Genomic DNA, 19,911 nt, shown 5'->3' on the forward strand with positions numbered 1-19,911 from the left:
TATATTTAAATCAAGTCATTACTTCATTACTTCTTCATAGATGTGCCATTTTAGATGCTACTTTCTCTGTCTTTTTAGAATATTCATCTTATTTTGATTATGTCTGTGTGTGAGTATGTGCACATGACTTCAGGTGCCATCAGAGGCCAGAGGGGGCAGGTATCTCTGGGGCTAGAGCTATAGGCAGTTGTGAGCTACCCAATGTGGTGCTAGGAACAAAACTTGGGCCCTCTATAGGACCAGTACACACTCTTAACTGCTGAGCCATCTCTCTAACCCCTTTCTCTGAGTCCTTATCTTCATTCCAAACACTAAAGAGATCTTCTCTTTAAATGTTTTTAAAATATTTTATTTATTTATTTATTCATTTATTTATGTATGTGTATGAGTGTATAGCCTGCAGGTATGTGAGTGCACCTGTGTCATGAAGTGTCGTGGAGGTCAGAAGAGGGCTTCGGATTCCCCTGGAACTGGAGTTAAGGACGGTTCGTAGCCACCATGTGGGTGCTGGGAATCAAACCCGGGTCCTCTGCAAGAGCAGTCAGTGCTCTTAACTGCTGAGGCATCTCTCCAGCCCCCTTAAATGTTTTTATGTCAATATAAAGATGAAAAGAAGCATTGCATGACTATTTGAATAATGCGTGGTCCGTGGTTGGTGGTCAGTGAATGCTAGTTGGCAAAATTGGTACTGGCTGTCAAAATTTGTGATGCATGATGTTGGGGGAGGTGGAGATGAAAAAGGTCATGGGGTTCAAAGGTAGCTACTAAACTGGATCTAGAGAAACTAGTTCCAGGGAGGTTGTCATTAAACATCGCTTACGTAGAGAAGCTGGTAGAGCAACTAAGACGTGGGCAAATGATAGCTGTATAACACAGAGTAATGAGATTATACAAAGTTTTCCTTTATGTTGCATATTTTTCCACAGTGAACAGTACTTTGGGGATAGAGTTTGAAAAGAGTGCCAAAAAGGTAATTTAGGTTATGAAGAAAAATTGTACTGATTTTTCTCTTGGCAAGGATCCTCTTTGTCATAAATGAAATTTCAAGGCTCTCAACCAGTATTTCCTTTATAAAATTAAGGTTGTTAGTGTTGCAAGGGATTTACTTTATATAAATGAAGGAATTATGGCCCAGAAAGGTTGAATGACCTCTTTAGACCACACAGCTGAGACTAATCAGAGAAGAACTAGGATCAGGATCCAGATTTCCTTATTCACAAAATGATACTTTTAATTTTGGTTATGCATCATTAGATTTAAAACAAATCTTAATTGTGTACATAGCAGTAGAGAACAGGATTGTCAAAATATGATAATATTTGGGCTGAGACGTGAATTAGTGGCGTCTGGGTAAGCTCTCAGTCAAAACTGGGCAAGAGCAAGACAACAGAGAGTAATAATTACTGGGAACTACTTTTTTGCTAAGATTCATTTGAGAAGAAAAGGCTGTAACCTGTTGTAGAGGTCCTCAGTTGAGACAGGGGAGGCTGTGCTGAAGAATGGGGGAAGCCCTGGCAATTCCTGTTCGTGGAGGCTTCTTTTTGCGACTCCCACCTAACAAGCCTTTCCTTTTCATATCTGGAAATAGGATGACCAAGAAATGGAGTGTGGTAGGGTTTTATTATGCTGTCTGCGAGAGCTTTGTTTCTTTTGTTTTATTTTTGCTGTTTAATAGTTAATTGGATCATGTCTAATGAAATGGTCTGTGGACTGAAAGTTTTAAGATTAAATGAATTCATTTATTCACATTCAGATAACAGTTATACTAAAGTGAATGAATGTGTTATTCTGGAAATACAAATATAATTTTTACTAAAGAGAAATTGCTAGTTTGCATAAAATTAAATCTTTATTCAAAAGGGTATCTGTGAAATTTTTTGTGATTTGCTATCTTTAATATTGGCACAATTTTTCCATCATAAAATGTGGCAACTGTTACCTGGATAAGATCACATATTTAATTGAAAAAACCATCTCTTCAAAAGTGATTTTGATGTATATTAGTAACTTAAAAACCTAAAAGAAAAAGACTATATACTATGTGATATCAACTATATGACATTCTGGAAAATAAAAAAATATAGAAACAGAAAAAGATTAGTAGCAGGTATGTGGATCAATAAGCAGAACACAGAGCAATCAAAATATTTTGTATGGTACTGAAATGATGGATACCTGTCATGATACATTTGCCAATACCCATAAGTTGTACAACACTGAGAGTGAAACTCACTATAATGGATGATAATGATAGTTTTATCAATTGCAAAAAATGCAGAACTTTGGTGTGGGATATTGGTAGAGGGAGAGGCTGTGCTTTTGAATGTAGGACACTGAGTACATCAGAAATGTCTTTACCTTCTGGTCATTTTTTCCATGAACTTAAAATTACTCTTAAGAGCCAATTTTATTTTTAAAAAATATAATTGAGTTGGAAATTGAGCATTGCACACATTTTAAGTGTGTTAACATACTACCTTCATTGTCCAATCAACTTTTCAACATCCACAAGCAAATTGTGGTGAACCAGGCTCCTTTGGTCTTCTGACTTCCACACAATCCACATAGATAGGAAAGAAACTAAATGAGATCAGCAACCTCAACTAAATGGGAATCTGAACACGTGTGGACTTTCTGATTTGGTGCTTAGCCACTGTTTGACATTATCCATGCTTCTTTCCTCCCAAGGAGTGTAATTAAGAGTGACTAGCACCCACAGTCAAATACCAGTTCCCTCTTTTGTCTATCTCATTGTAAAAGTTTACAGCATTATTTCAAGGTGGGCTTGATGACAGTGCTGCAGTCACACATCTGCCTTCTGAGTTGAAGCTGCAGCTACTCCAGCTCTTCTGGAGCTGCTGCTTATGACAGAATTGGCAATCCATCTGAGCCAATTTGTTATTGGCTTTAAGTATATAGAGCTACTTCTGTCAGAAGGGGGAAGGTGGGGTGAAGGATCAGCATTTCCTCTTGCTTTATCTACTAAATAATCGCTCTGTCTATTAATGATTATCAAATACCACATTAATAAAGGAGTGGCAGAGAAAAAAATCTTATGTTAGTCATTATTTGGAAGTTCACTAAGTATTTTAATGGCATTTTACTTCTTTCATGAAGTGTCCCAAAGCTCCAAGACTAAATATATCCATAATCATTGTAGGCTCTTAAGGAATGGAACTGCATAATTATTTAATAGCTTCTCACAGCATTTAGACTGCTATTTGGGGCAGAAAAAGTTACTCCTTAGAGTAATTAAAAATGCTACAGGGTTTTTCATATTTCCAAAACAGTCCCATTTGTACTGGGCCATATGTTTGTGGCCACCTTGTATTTTTATGTTAAATATTCTTAATCATCAACTTGATATAACTAACTCTTGCAAAAAATGCCCTTAGTGATCATTTTAGAGAAACAGTTTTATGTGGTGTGGCATTCTGGTACTTCAGTTTTACCCAATGGTGGTATTCATTATTTGAAGTCATTGTCTCAAATTAAGTTATTTTCGACATTAGATATTTTAAAAGAGGGTTTTGTCCAAGAAATAAATTGTTTTAGAAATATTTTTATTGCCCAGATGTGGTGGTATATCCCTTTAGTCCCAGAATTCAGGAGACAAAGGCATATGGATCTCTGTTGATCTAGGCCTGTCTGGTCTACATAGCAAGTTCTAGGCCCAGCCGTGGCTATACAGTGACACCTTGTCTCAAAAAAAATTTTAAGCTGGGTATGGTAGTGCACACATATAATCCCAACACTTTAGGAAGAGAAGAATAAGGAGTTCAAGATCATCAACAACAAAATGAGTAGCAAATTCAAGGCCAGCCTGTGCTACATGAAACCCTGTCTCAAAACAAACAAGAAAAAATTAAAAAATAAATTTTATTAATTATTTTCAGCTCTCTCATTTGAAATGCTGAGGTGTGAAAAGACGTCTTCGAATTGCAGTTGAAGTACCTTCTTCCTCTTTCATCTTATAGAGTAGAATCAGGTTTACGGATATTGTTCCTTTTTCACACTATATATTTTTATCGAATTTATTTTTTTGCTTTTCACATAATACTTCTTAATCACATTTAGACGACCTCCCCTCTTTGGACTGCCTGTAGCCTCCCCCACCAGATTGCATGCATTCTGTCATACCTCCACCTTTTCTTGCATTCACTGGGAAATCTTGGTGACAATTGTAGATTAGTAAGGGCCATTTCATGTTCTAGAATTTAATGTTCCACTTCAGATACTTAGAATTGAATGTTTCTGCCAGTGTTGTGGTGGCAACACAAAGACACCCAAGTGAACTTGTGAAGATAACTTAGAGTGTCTCTTGAGTTCAACAGGGACACTTATTTCTTCCCATGGCAGTAAATTGAAAGCTATTTTGTGTCTTTCTACTATTTAACGAGCCATTTGATCATCTGTGCTCCTCTTTACAGACAAAATAGATGCATTGTCACACCTTTGTCCCTTATTTCCAAAGAACGTCTTGTGCTTTAGATTAGGGTGCTAATATTAGAATTAAGCAAATCTTCAGTTCCTGTTAAGAAAAAGTGTGTGATGGTTAACATTCTCAGGGCTCTACTTCCCAAGTCTCCTTTTCTGTATGTAAATCCAGATTTGAAATACCCTCAATGCATCTGCAAAATTAGATTTCTCACTAATCCTACTTATGTACATTTTGTGCCCAAGTGAGTTTCCTCAAGCTGGAGAGCTTCCCCACATGAATTATATGCAACATAATTTAAATCACTCCCAAATAGCGGAATTTATTTTGTTTGTGAGAACGACAGATTTTTCTCCAAAGCAATTTTCTTCATGTTAGTGGCTAAAAAACATAAATACACTGGAGTCTTGTGATAAAGCTGTTTTTGGGTCCATGCTCAATGATCACCTCAAATGTGAAATAACCTGATAGTATTTCCTCAATTAAGCCTCCCAGACAGAATTCAGATAGGAAGTCCCCATTTTAAGCACTTGAGTGTTTGAAGGCACAACAAATATTATAATGGTGATAGTTATTAGCTCAGTGTAGTGCTTATTTTATATTAATTTAATTTTGAGTCATGGTCTCATTCTATAAGCCCAGACTAGCCTGCAACTCACTACATAGCTCAGACTGGCTTCAGACTCCTGATGTTCTTCCTGCTTCAGCCTCCTAAGTGCTGGAATTACAGTTGTGCACCACCATACCCAGTTCAATATTTAGCTTATTTACTCTTCAACTTTTTTGAAGCATAAGGACAATTCTATTTGTGTTTAAAACAAAAATCTCTAGGGCAGACAAGCTGTAAATCTCAGCAGTTCTTCAGAGGAGGAGAATGATGAGCATCCATGCAGTTTAAGTCAGCCTAGAGGTCAGACAACATGGTAGACTAGCAGTCACATGATGGGAGGGGGGGCGCTTTAGAGAAAGAGTAAGGAAGCCCAAAATGTTGGGGAATCCTAGTGTAGCAGAAAGCATGCTTAGGAAAGAGATAAAATAAGTAAAGGAGAAGTTAATCTTTCTTTTCTGAAGAATTTGGAAAACTGGACAGTCTTACAAAGCTGCCTGATTTCAGCCCAGTAAGCTACTCTACTGTGGCAGGGATTCTGGGAAGAAAAAGTACATTATCTCATTAAAAGACTTGTTCAGGGTGAATATGTTGGAAGTTAGAGGACCTCTATGCTGGCTAAAACAGCAGGGATAGTTTTTTATTCAACAGTAGTTACCACCAAGAACCCAAGGATCTGTTACTTGAATTTCAGAAAACTGAATATATCTAAGTAGCTGTGACTAGTTAAAGGATAATCTCACATTCCCTCTCCCCCCCCTCTTTTCCTCAGTCTCTCTCTTCTGTCTCTTCCTTCTCCTCCTTCTTCTACCTCCCTTCTTCTTTCCCTCCTTTTCTTTACTTTTATGAATAAGAAGTAAACATTCAATATATTCAATTCTCAGAATTTCAAGTATATTGTGAAAAAGCAACCTATCCTCATATATTTGGTATATTCTACAGTAGCTAAAAAAAAGCAGGAGAGCCATGAGTTTGAAGCCAGTCTGAACTATTTAGTGAGTTTCAGTCCAGCTTGGGCTATAGAGAAAAACTAACAATAACAAAATGTCTTATTTATCTGCATTGATCTTTTTGTTATTGAAATTTTGTAAAGATAATTTTAGATTCACCAGTAGTTTTTTTTAATATGTTATTTTTATTTTATATGTATGAATGAATTGCCTGCATGGGTGTTAGTGCACTCTGTGTCATGCCCACAGAGGTCAGATCCCCTGGAACTGGAGTTATGGATAGTTGTTAGCCACCATGCAGGTGCTGGGAATTGAACCCAGGTCCTCTGCAAGAACAGCTGGTGCTCTTAACTGCTGATCCATTTCTCCAGCCCCATGATTCACCCATAGTTTTAAAAAATAATATAGAAGTCCTGTTTATTTTTACCTTATTTTCCCTGGGCATAACATCTTACAAAACTAGTGTGGGGACTGGAGAGATACCTCAGTGGTTAAGAGCACTGACTGCTCTTGCAGAGGACTCAGGTTCAATTCCCAGCACCCACCTGATGGCTAACAACTGTCTGTAACTACAGTTCCAGGGGATCCAATGCCTTCTTCTGACCTCCAAGAGCATTGCATGATATGGGTGCACTTACATGCAGGCAATATACTCATACACATAAAAAGATAAAAATAAAAGAAATAAAATATTTTTAAACTGTACTGTGATATCATAATCAGGATATTGACAGTGACACAACGTATGTGTAGGGTTTTATAACAGCCAAAATCCCGAGCGGTTACATACATTCTTCCATTCTTCCATTTTATCATCATGACCGTATCACTCCTATTTCAGCCCTGCCTTCCCTCCAGCTCTAAACTCCGAGAAACTACTAATCTATTCTGTGTTTCTAAAATGTAATTTGATATATAAATAGAATTATGCAACATGTGACCTATTAGGAGTGACTTTTTCTCCATTCAGCAAAATTCCCTGAAGTTTCAGTTGAGTTACAAGATATATCAGTGGTTTGACCTTTTGTATTGCTAAGTGATTTTTCCATGGTATAGCATACCACAAGTCTGTTTAACCGTTCATCTATTTAGGACATCCAGGCTGTTTCCACTTTGGGTATATGATAAAGCTGCAATGAACCTTCATGGACAGATTCTTGTGTGAATATAAAGTTTCATGTTTCTAGATAAATAATACAGACTACAGTTACTGGGTCCTATGGTAGTTGTGTGTTTACTTTTTAAAAACAGGGTCTTGTGTAGCCCAGGCTGGCCTTGAATTTACTGTGTAGCCAAGACTAGCTTTTAACTTCTGATCTTCTTGCTTACACTTCCCAAATTCTGGGATTACAGGTATGTACTTCCAGGCCCAGCCTCTTTGAAAGAAACTGTCATGATTTTCCAGTGTTTATATCACTTTACATTGGGAGGAGCAATGTATGAGAGATGAAGTATGTTCATGTCTTTACTCCTATTTAGCCCTGTGATGGATGTGTAGTGAGATAGTGAGATCATCACAGTTGGGTTTTTTTTGGGGGGGGTCTTTTTGAGACAGGGTCTCCCTGTAACCCCAGCTGATCTGGATCTCACTGTATAGAAACAGACTGACCTCAAACTCACAGAGACCTGCCTGCCTCTGCTTCCAGAGTGCTGGGATTAAAGGTGTGCGCCACCATGCCGGACAAGATCATCACAGTTGTAATTTGTATTTCCCTGGTGTCTAATGATGTTGGTTCATATCCTCTTCAGTCAAACATCTTCCATGTTTCTTTCCTGTTTTCTAATTGTTTTTACTGTGGAAGTTTAAGAATTCTTCATGTATTCTAGATGCAGTTTCCTTATCAGATATATGGCTTTTAGATATATTCTCCCAGTTAATATCTCACCATTCATCTTCTTAATGGGTTTATTCCCAGAAAAGAAGTGTAATTTTAATGATACATAATTTATCAGTGATTTTGTATTGTGCTTGTGTTATCAAGAACTTTTAGCCTAGTTCTGTATCTCAGACTTTTTCTCATTTTTTTCTGAAAGTTTTATCTTCTTAATTTTATATTTAATGCTGTGATCCATTTTGATTTAATTTTGCATGATATAAGAGGCTTAGTGGAAAGGATTTTTGTTTACTGATTTTGCCTATACTCATTCAGTTGATCTAGCACCATTTGTTGAAAGGATTATCATTGCTCAATTGAGTTTCTTTTCTTACTATATTTATTTATTTATTGTTTGTTTTTTTATTTATTTAGAGCAAGAGCCAGCATGAGTGAGAGAATATGTACATGTGCCATTGCACATGTGTGGAGATCGAAGACAACTTGCAGCAGTCAGTTATTTCTTTCTACCACATGGGTTCTGAGGACTCAGCTCAGGTCCCTGGGCTTGTCAGCAACATTCTTACCTCCTGAGCCATCCTCTCAGCCAGGATTTATTTTAATTTTTAAGACAGGATCTCCCACTGAAGCCCACAATGGCCTTGAACTTATAGCAATCCTCCTGACCATTTGAGAGTTGGAATTACAGGCATGAACTAACTACCATGCCTGGCTTTTGAATTGCTTTTGCATCTTTGTTAAAAATCAGTTTGGTGTATACTTAAGGCTTTTTTTCTGAAATATCTAGTTTGTAGATCTGTCTTTCACCTTAAGAAATTTCACATTGTGTTCATTATTGTAGGTATAAAATGCCTTAATATTTGGTAGATAGGGTCTTCTTATTATTCTCTTCAGTCAAAACTGTTTTAACCATCTTGCTTTTCTCTCCTCATATTGGTGATTTATGTTTTCTATTCTGGTATTTGGGATAGTTTAAATGTTCAACTATGATGAATTTGGGGAGAATTAACATCTTTCCTATGACACATCTTTCCATCAAAGGAAATGATCTTTCTCAAAGTTAACCAGATCTTCCTTGATTTCACTCATCAGCATTTTGTAATTTTTATCACCCACTTTTACACGCATATTTTGATTTGATTTATAGTTTAGTATGTTATCTTCTTTACAATGATTATAAATGGCATTGTTTCATATGTTCATTGTTAATATATCAAATCAAAATTTTCTGGGTTGACATATTTTTTGCCCTTGTGGGGCTCTCTCCTTAGTTATATGTGCAAAACCTTCAATCTTTCATCTTAATATAACAAGTTTAATATAACTCTAAGTTTTTGTATGTGCTCTTTCTCAAGCTCATGTAATTCCAATCTGTTCCTAACTAGCTGTTAATTTTCATTCTAAGTAAGTATTGGAATTTATCAAATTATTTTTCTGTATCAATTTGGTTTATTTTTCAACACATTTTTATTGAATTTTTGTGTATTTGATATAATATATCTTAATCATGTGTAGACCCCCTCCCCTATTTACACCCCCCATAACCTGCCAGTGAATTTCATACACTCTGTCATATGTATTAAGGTCTATTAAGTTGAGTTTGTGTCCCCAGATGTCTCTCAGTGTGATTTCATCCACTGGAGCCTAGTCAGCCTATTTAGTGTCACTCGTTTAAAGAAGACCAACTTTCCTTCACCCAGCAGTGATCAGCTGCCTCTAGTTCCTCAGCTAAGGTTGGGAATTCTTACTCATTTCCATAGTTCTATGCTGGGTTTTGGTCTGTTTTAAGTTTGCATGTGTCTTTCACATGCTGTCACTATTGTTGTAAGTTTATATGAACAAGTTCCCAGAAGCCTAGAAAACTGTTTCCTTGTGGTCCTCCACCACCCCTGGCTGTTACAATATTTCTGGCCACTCTTCTACAATGGTCCCTGAGCCATAGATGGATGAGGTTTAATATAGGAGTCCTATTTGATTAATTTATGTAATGGATACAGTGGTATATTTCAAATACTGAGTCAGCCACACATCTGTGTAATAAAATTTACTTTTGTAAATTGTTGGATCAGATTTACTAATATTTTGCTAAGAATTTTTAAATGTATAAGATATTTTAGGTGTCCTTGAGACTTACCAGTTTGTAGTTTTATTTTCCCCTTTTGTGCTATCTTTGCCTGGTTTTGGTATTAGAGTAATACTGTTTTCTATTTTTTAGGGTTTGTGAAAATGTGATGTTTGGTAGATCTCTCTAGTAAAGGTATTTTGGGATTGGGTATTTTTGTGGGGAAGATTTTCATTTGTTTCTAAAACTATTCTGATTTTCTATTTTATCTCAGTTGAATTTTAAAAACTGTGGTTTCTCAAGGAATTGATACATTTCTACTAAGTTGTTATTTGTAAGTTTAACATAGTTCTTAGTGGTATATCTTGTTTCATCCCTCCTATTGGTCATTTATGTTTTCTCTATTTAAATTTCTCTCTCTTGCCTAGAGGTTTATTAATTTTATAGATTTTTTCCTCAAAGAATTAGCCTTCTGTTTCACTGACTAGTCTGTATGATGATACTGTTTGCAGTTTTATTTCTATCTGCTTCTTGTCTTTATTATTTCCTTCCTTTGCTTACTTTGTTTTAATTTTGTCTTTTTCCTGTTAAGATAGAAATGTATAATACTGATTTGAGACCTTTCCTTGTTTCTAATGGTATTCATTTTTAAGAAATTTCTAATAATCAGTAACATTTTAACAACTGTTGTCATCTCCAGACATAAGTTTCACTAGTGGTTATTTTTATTATCCATTGTAAATCTCCATGTTAACAAACATCTGTACATAGATATGCCAAAAGCATCTCAAGTTACATTTGTTTAAAACTATTTAAGCTGTCTTCCGGACTGCCTAGATATAAAACACCTTTCCTTTTTCTCAACTAAAGATTATTATTTACACAGTGATTTAAGTTAAGATATTTCTATTTCCTTGATAATTAATTATTATACTTATTTTTTAACTGATTCTTTGAGAATTTCATACAATGTACTTCAATCATATTCAGTCCTCCTCCCCCATGTCCACCCCTATCTTGTCCTGGCTCCATGTCCTATATTATGTTTTAAACATCTATCCAGTCTGTTTTGTGTTCCCAAAGGCTCTTGGGTGTGAGTCTATCCCCTGGAGCTTGGTCAACCTACCTGGCATTACATCCTTAAAGAAAATTAACTCTCCAAATAACAGGTGCCAGTAGTTCCTCAGTTAGAATAGAGCTTCTTGCCCACCTTCTCCCCTCTATGCTTGGATTTTGCCTGGCTTTATCTTGCACACGTCTTGTGCATGCTGTCAAAATAGCTGTGAGTTCATATGTGCAACAGCCCTCCTATCTAAAAAACACTGTTTCCTTGTAGTCATCCAACACCTCTGCCTCTTATAATCTTTCTTCTTCCACTTCTACAATGATCCTTAAGCCTTTGTATGATATAACTGTTCCATTTTAGGTTGAGCACTCTGCAGTGATTATTGTCTGAACATTGACCACTTGTGGATCTCTGTGTTAATTGCTATCTGATGTAAGAAGAAGTTTCTCTGGTAAGAACTGAGAGATGCATTAATCTATGGGTACAACAATAAAGCCATTAGGAGCCAGTTTAATACTATATCCCTTAAACAGAATAATAGCAGCATTTCTCCCCCCCCCCCATGGCTTGTGACCTACCACCTAGCCACAGGTTTTTTGGTTCTGCTAACAGTGTAGGGTATAGGCTCCATCTTGTGAAGTGGGCTTTAAATCCTATAAGAAAGTGGTTGATTACTCCCTTAACATTCATGCCCTATTGCACCAGTGGGCATATCTTGCCAGGCTAGTTGTTGGAGCTTGCAGAGCTCAGGACTGGGTAAGGATGATAATTTTGTCTTTCAGTAGCATGCATAGCACCTTCCAGCACTACGAATGCTAGCCAGTAGAGATGAGGCTTTGAAGTCAGTACTTGCTTAATTTCTTCTTGTTTGTTCTACAACTCATGGATGTAGTGTCTTCAGCAATAGGGTCTCACCATCTGGCTCTCTTGGGTAACCAGGAACAGTGGTAATAACCAATATTGTTTGATGATCATTGGGACTCCCCAGGTCAACAACTCCAAAAAAGAGAGCCCATTTGTGGTACTGGACTTTTTATTTGTTAGCCTATGGTGACTGATAGGGGCATTATCTCCATCGTGTAGGGTAACTCCAAATAAAATTTTATATGTGTATAGATTTTAGAAGATTCTTCAGTAGTAGTTTTCTATAAGTATTTGGCAAAAGACTTTTTTTATTTTCCCTTTTGAAAGTAGAGTAATTTTATAATGCTTATGAAAAACATCATTTCACTTCCATATCCCATTTCCCACACCTCAGGGTGTTTAGAACTATGTTTTATATCTCTTCATTGTATTTATTGTTTCTTCTTAGTTTTCCCATATCAAGCCTCTTTATCAACTTTGCAAAGTGAATACCCTCACATTCCCAATATATATGTCATAAATTTCACTTTGATCGCTATTATGATTGTATAGTTGTTGTTCACAGCCTAACGGTCTATTTTTTTAATTTAACAACTTGATGTTTTCTTCTGAATTTTATTTCTTCATTTGTATTGATATCTCTATATACTTACCAGCAAGTCATTGCCTGACTCCCTGATTTTAATTTTAATTATTCATTTCATCTGTTGAGATTCATCCCTTCCAGGGCCCTATAATTTCCATTATACCATTATATTTTTATGAGGGGTTTGTTGGTTTGTTTTCTGGTGATGATGGTGGTGCTTCCAGGGATTGAATCTAGGACCGTATGCATGTTAATCTGAACTCTACCACTGTTGTATCACGTGAAATTGTTGCTGCCTTGTTCTACTCAACTAAGTTTTCTTTCTATACCATTATTATATTGCCTATACTTGTTTGTGCTGTATATTTCCTATAATATTTTTATTATTTTTATTGTTCAAGTGTATGAGTGTCTTGCCTGCATGTATGTAAGTGCACTCGTGTTGTACAATGCTCACGGAGGTCAGAAGAAGGCGTTGGATCCTGTGGAACTGGAGTTATGGATGGTTGTTAGCCACCATGTGAGTGCTGGGAACTGAACCCAGGTGCTCTGCAAGAGCAACACAACCAGTGATCTTACCATTGAGCAATCTCTCCAGCTCCTGTGCTGTATATTTTTGTAGCTCTTATTTATACTTCCAGTTCCTTAATTTATCCCCTTGTTTTCAACATAACACATTTTCCAGCATCTTCTAGGGAAAGTGCATGGAAGGTAAATATTTTGAGAGTGTGTATGCCTGAAAAGGTATTTCTTCTCCCTTCACATTTAATTGATAATACTAAGTATTGAACTGTAGCTAGAAAATGACTTTTCCTGAACTTTTGAAGAAGCATTTCTATTGTAGTCTAACTCAGAGGACCATCTGATTCTTGTTTTTCCCTATGGAAAATTTTAAGCTCTTCCTCAGGATACTTAAATTTCAAATGATACACTTTGATGTGACTCTGTTTCACCTACTGGGCCTAATAGCAATGAGCCAAGAAACTAATTTCTTTCAGTTTGAGGCTATTTTATTAAATGAAGTTTCTGCTAATTTCTTTCCCTATGTTATCTCTGTTTGTTCTGGAAATACACTTAATCTAATATTTTGTTCCCTGAACTGGTCTATATTTTTATTCTCCTTTAGTTATTCTTTATATTTTTTGTTAAAATTTCTGGATCTATACTCAACTTCTTTTCCAAACTCTTTGTACAGTTTTGCTCTCTGCCATTACTTTCATATTGCAAGAGCTTGTTGTTATTTGATGACTTTGTGTAAGTGCATTTAATAGCATTTCTTCATGTTTCATATATTCAGTATGATCTCTGAGAGACTGAATAATGTTTTTAAAAGCAATTTTATTTTTCCTAGATTGTTTCTTTCAGCTTTCTTTGCAAGTTCTGTCAGTCTTTCTCATATCAAGAGGGTTTCCTCAAATGTCTGGTGACTCTTGATTGCTCACTTATATTTCAGAAAGCTATATGAAAAATGTTGTGAGCTTAATAACTTACCGTAGGATAATTTGACTATATTTCCTCCACTTCCCCCTTCACCAAAGGATTTCCAACCATTACCTTTAGAATGTATATGTTTAGCTGGTCAGATTCTCTAAAGAAGAATCTTCAAGTCCCTGGCTACAGTTTAGTAATCCCAATACTAAACCAATATTCTTGAAGCTGTAGAAAACAACCTGGAGACTCCATGCTCAGTTTTCAGGCTTATACTTAATCTCTTGTAAACTTTCACTTAATCCGTAGATTTTGTACAGACTCTTTGCCCTCAGTTTTGGTCTAGAGCTTATCTTGTTCAGCCTCTTCAAAGGAAAATCTTCTTTAGAACTTGAATAGGGAAAATCATCCAGATGTAAGACGTGGAAGAGAGGGCAGGTGAGCTTCTTAGTTATTCATTACCTTATTCTCAGCTCCAGTTTGAATGCTGCTTTTTTATCCAGGTCTAAATCCATATTTCTACTACAATCCTTGCTATTTACTTCTTTCTTTCCTTCCTTCAAGTTTTAATAGTGTTATCTTTTCCCTCATTAGAAAATTCTTTACTACTATTTTTCTGATGTATTGAACTGGAACAATGGCAAATATATGTGTTTAATCTATACAGTCTTCAATTCATTTCCACACCACCGTCAATGTAATCCTCATAAAATGATACTGTGTTCTTGTCTCTTTATTAGAACCCCTATAGTTCTGATTGCCCAATAATAGCTTCCTGTTCTTGGCATTATATACCAAGTACCATGGTATCATCTGATACATACTTGCTTCTTTGTTTGCAGCACTACTTTTCAAAAGTATTAATGACTTTGCAAACACCTTATGTCCTTTCCTCTTACATGTTTGGATGCCTACTTTCTTCTGTCTGGGGTACCTCAATCTATCATTATCTGTCTGGTAGCTGTCCCTCTATCAAGATGCAGTTTCAGAGTCCTATTTAATATGAAACCTTTCTTAAGTCATCATTCTAAGAGCTATTTAGCCTCTTTTTGTCCATTTTGCGTTGTAATACTATATTACTGGTCTTTGTATATAATATCACAGTTCTTTATTTACATGTCTGATTACTAGAATTTTAACTTTTTCTACAGATTATTCATTATTTCTGCATTTTCAAACACTAGCTATAATCTTTGGGTCCAACATACAGTTGGAATTGGTGTATTCACTACACACTACATTCAGATTATTATTAATACTGTTATTATTATTATTATTTGTATGCAACCAGAAGTCAGCCTCTACTGTCATTCCTCTGGAGCCAGTGACCTTGATTTTTGAGAAAGGTTCTCTCATTGGGACCTGGGGCTCAGTGCTTAGGTTAGATTGACTGACCAGCACCCCCCAGGGATCTGCCTGCCTCCACCTCCCCAGCACTGGGAATACAAGTGACTCTTTACAAGGATTCTTTGGCTTGAACTCAGATCCTCATGTTTACATAGCAAGAACTTTACCAACTGAACCCTCTCCCCAGCCCCTATACTTAGTTTTTAATCAAGAAGATATAAAATGAATAGACTTGTATGCATAGATATCTTTTCATGCTGTTAAATAGTCCACATTTTAATGATTGCTAAAATATCTGGATATGCCATAATTTTAATTATTTATTTCTTTATATTTTATGTGTATGAGTGTTTTGCCTGCATGCATGTAAGTGCTCCATGTGTGTGCAATTCTTGCCAGAAAATGGCATCAGATCCCTCTGAAACCGGAGTTAAAGGTGGTTGTTAGATGCCATGTGGGTGCTAGTTACGTAAACCCAGGTCCTCTGAAACAGCAGCCAGTGCTCTAAACACTGATATATATTATTTCTTTCAGGTAAGGAGACCTACTTTATACTTCCATCAGCAATTCATTACCATACCCATTTTCTATACTTCTTCCACCATGATCTATATAATTAGCACCATTATCATTCTTTGACAAAACTCATAGGTGACGGCTAGAGAGATGGTTCAGTGGTTAAGAGCGCTGGCTACCCTTGCAGAGGACCTTGGTTTGATTCCCAGCACCCACGAGTCTGGCTAACAACTGTCTATAACTCCAGTTACACTAAGTGAAGTAACACAAAACACAGAAAAAAAGTATTATACTAAGTGAAGTAACGCAAACACAGAAAATCAAGTGAGTTATGTTCTGGAGAATCCAGTGCCCTCTTCTGTTCTCCACAGGCCTTACATGACACTAACATACAGGCACTACATATATACACATAAAAATAAAAATAATAAACAAAAAATTTAAAACTCATAGGTAAAAATACCTGGTATAAGTTGTGTCTTTCTGGTTACTTATGATGAGGAATATTTGGAAATGATTGTAAACAATTTACATATCCTCTAATAAGTTGCCTGTTTGTGTTTTCTGACTAATTTTTTGTCAGAGTACTTTTTCATCCGCTGCCTCAATTATTTCCTAGGAGGAAGAGCTATACTATAACAATGCTTATGAGAGTACAGAATCTTCCTTGACAGGTGGATTTAATAATATCTCAGTTGGTAATAATTGAAACTTTAAAATTATTCATTATAATAGAAATCTGTCCTTTAGTTTACTGACAAAAACTCTTATTTTTATAACTATAAAAAAGTCTTTAGATCAGTGCCTAAAATATTTGCAAGTCCGTTTAATTTGCAGGGAAATATGTCTCCAAATCAGGAGACTGCCTGCAAGTAATTTTACCACAATCATTTTCTGTGGGGGGGGGCGGGGGTGAATCACTTTTTAAAATATTCTAAGCACAAAACATCTTAACTATCAACAGTTGAGATAAGTCTATAGAGTTGTACGAACATCAAGCATTCCAATATTAGAACGTTTCCATTGGACCCCAAGTTTCCTTTTTCTTCCTTTCAATTATTCTCCATTCCCATGCAAATCTCAGGCAATCTTCAATCTACTTCCTGTCCTTGTAGATTTGCCTTTTCTGGAGAATTTGTAGCAATGAAATCATATCTAGACTGTCGTGGTCTGACTTCTTGGATTTGGGATAATGTTTTCTAGTTTCATTCATGTTATATATGTAACATGCTTCATTCTTTTGTACTGCTGTCTTTATTGTAACCACATATCACATTTTGTATATTAGAAATTGAATTGGTTTTTATTCTCATATTTTTCAGTTTTTTTAGTGATGCAAAAATGCATATCGTGTATTTTCATCTAAGTGAATACTACTAGTGTTTTACTTCTAGGGGGATGTATAATAGAATGTGTTGACAGAAACCAATCAGTGATGCTGGCCTTGGAACCAGACCTCTGGGCAGTAGGTATCATGTTCAGGTTTTGTCCTTAGTGAGTGAAAGTCCTAAAACAATTTAAAGTATGTTAATACAGAAATACTCCAGGAAATTCAATGAGAAGACATGACAAAGTATTTATAAAGTAAGGTTCTCTTAATAATACTTACTTGTGTTTCTGGACATTGTATTGATTTTTTAAATTGTTATAAATGTACTCCTTTGCAGTTAATATGTATCAGTCAGCAAATTCCCAAATTATGCTTATGTTGACATTTCTAGCTTCAACTTAATTGTTTGTTGTCCCACTCATTTAGGCTTCCATTGCATTAAAACTGTTATTTAGGGAGGAAAATTTGCTCCCCGAAGTTTATTATTGCAACAGAAGGGAGAGATTTACTTTGCCAAGCTCAATATACACTGTTATTCTGGCATTTTAGTAGATATCCATTATTTCATTTACTTGCTGTTAAAGTATAATCTTGCAGAATGTCTATATATTATACAATAAGATGGGGGATTGTGCCTTAAGAACTAGATAAATATTAGGGTTGTTCTGACTGGCTGAAAATTATAGTAGCTTGTTCAAATGTTTAGTTCTCATTTGTAAAATTTCTCTTTCTTATTGGGCACCAACTATTATTTATCTATTAATAAATATAAGTAAACACTAAATAAATGACCAGTTCTATTGGCACAATTTTGTAGAACATTTCAAGTTATCATACTTCCTTCAACAGCTTATATTTCATGGCAGAAAAGTACTATTTTAGAAGATCATATTAATGGCATATTGTGGTACACTGCCCCTGAGCAAACTTAAGAACCACTAAGTTAAACAAATCATTAGAAAAGAATAAAAATGTAAATGTTCTCAGTGCATTCGTCTATTAAAAGGAGCTAAGACCCACCAAAATCTGTGTTCAATTTATTGACCACCCTGGATTGTACTTCTAGGCAGTAATGAGGAAAAAACCCAGTTAATTCTTCCTTCCAACAAAACACAGATGTCAGGTAGACTGTTACTGCCTGCAAACAACATAAACAGTATTCACGTGAACTGTTTTCATATTCTAAACAGATGGTTTTTGTATTTCCTAAAACTTAAAACTATTAAAATTGATATGCAAGGTTTTATGTGTCATAACTGAGGATAAGGTGTGTTACTATGTTCCTAAAATGTGACTCAGTCTAATGATTCTATGACTTTTCCCCCTGTAGGCGTAATGCAGAAGAAGGTTGAAGAGATAACGAAGGTTTTTGAGGACTACCGCCGCAAGGAGCAAGAATGCAATATGAAGATGGCCTTTGAATAACTTTGGTTCTAGCATACTGTCTTTGGATTATTCATAAACAATGGCTCTGATCTTGTAGAGTAGTGTTTACACTTAATCTTTGATTACAATAAACGGTCTGTGTGTGCTTGATTTTTTTTTCATTTAAATACTGTGAAGAGAACTAATTGTACTACAACTTTTCTTTCAGAGTGAATATCAGGACTGAAGGTATAACTCAATAGTACAATGCTTGCCCAGAATTAAATAAAAGCTACTCATTTATCCAGGCAAATAATTACCTGCTAGATGTTGCTTTTGTGTGTATGATCTATGTTTGACTCTCTGAGATTGTACATACTATGACTAATACACATCTGCTTCCCACTCCAACTGAATTGTGGAAAGACATTGCCAAAAAATATATGCCAACCAGTCTTTACAGGATGCCTGTTAAGAGTCCAGTAAAGTGCTACATACTGGAAAGTCTCCTGTGAAACTTACTCTCTACTTTGAGAGGGAATTTTAAGATAGAATTCTTGTCGGCTTCAACACAATATGGGCAATAGTAAGAAGTGTGTTGAGTTACAGAAAGTGCAGTACAGGAATTCAGAGAAGGAAGTTTTAGTGGATTTAGGAACTGAAGCAGGGGATTTGTTTTATTTTTCTTATGACACCAGAGAACAAACACAGGGCCTCACACATTAAGAGGGCAGCACTGCACCTTCGGACTATATACCCAGCACTGAATTAGATTATTTTTAATGGGTAAGGTTCAGGCCAATGCACTTACTTTTGACTGTATTGACTCCGTGTTTGGATTTTTGAGACAGGCTCTTACTGTGTAGCCCAGATTGGCTTGGAACTTTTGATCTTCTTGCCCCTGTTTTCCCAAATGCTGGGATTATAGGTGTGTACCACCACACCTGGGTTTGCTGGTGGTTTATTTGGTTTTAGTGTAAGAATTATATCTGCTTTTTAAAATGTAATTATTAACCTTTTTTTAAAAAAGCATTGTTCGTAGTTTGGGGTATTTTAATTTCTTGTGTTTCATTTAAGTCATTAATAAATGTACTGTTCTAAAATTAAAATAAATGAATTAAAAGTTTTAAAGTGACTGAACTGAATTTCTGTTGTTCAGAGCGTACATGACCTCATTGCAGGGTTCATATAAGAGAAGACAATAATTTTTTAAATAATTTTTTATTTTTATTTAATGTGTACAAGTGTATTGTCTGCATGTGTGTAAGTGAACCTGTGTTGTGCAATGAGCAAGAAAGTCAGAAGAGAGCTTTGGATCCCCTGGAACTGGAGTTAGCCACCATGTGGGTGCTAGGAATCAAATCTGGGTCCTCTACAAGAGTAGCCAGGGCTTTTAACCACTGAGCAATCTCTCCAACCCCAGAAGACAATAATTTTAAATGACTATTAATGATGGTTAGTCTTACAAGTACACTAAATACAAGAACTTACATTGATTTATTTTCTTCTATCAAAAC

The 19,911-nt window shown here is 35.8% G+C and overlaps 1 protein-coding gene across 2 annotated transcripts in view; it reads left to right on the forward strand.

Moving 5' to 3' along the window:
• Positions 1–19,437, forward strand: part of Nup62cl (nucleoporin 62 C-terminal like) — an 85,200-nt gene extending 65,763 nt beyond the window's left edge. For both annotated transcript variants that reach the window (XM_029556055.1, XM_008852979.2), the window contains one exon: positions 18,360–19,437. In XM_029556055.1, coding sequence (XP_029411915.1) covers positions 18,360–18,454 — 95 coding nt within the window. In that variant the 3' untranslated portion in view covers positions 18,455–19,437. The remainder of the gene's footprint in view (positions 1–18,359) is intronic.
• Positions 19,438–19,911: the final 474 nt, after the last annotated feature.

This window comes from Nannospalax galili, unplaced genomic scaffold (assembly GCF_000622305.1).
Source record: "Nannospalax galili isolate Female #2095 unplaced genomic scaffold, S.galili_v1.0 scaffold25, whole genome shotgun sequence".
Lineage (NCBI taxonomy): Eukaryota > Metazoa > Chordata > Mammalia > Rodentia > Spalacidae > Nannospalax > Nannospalax galili.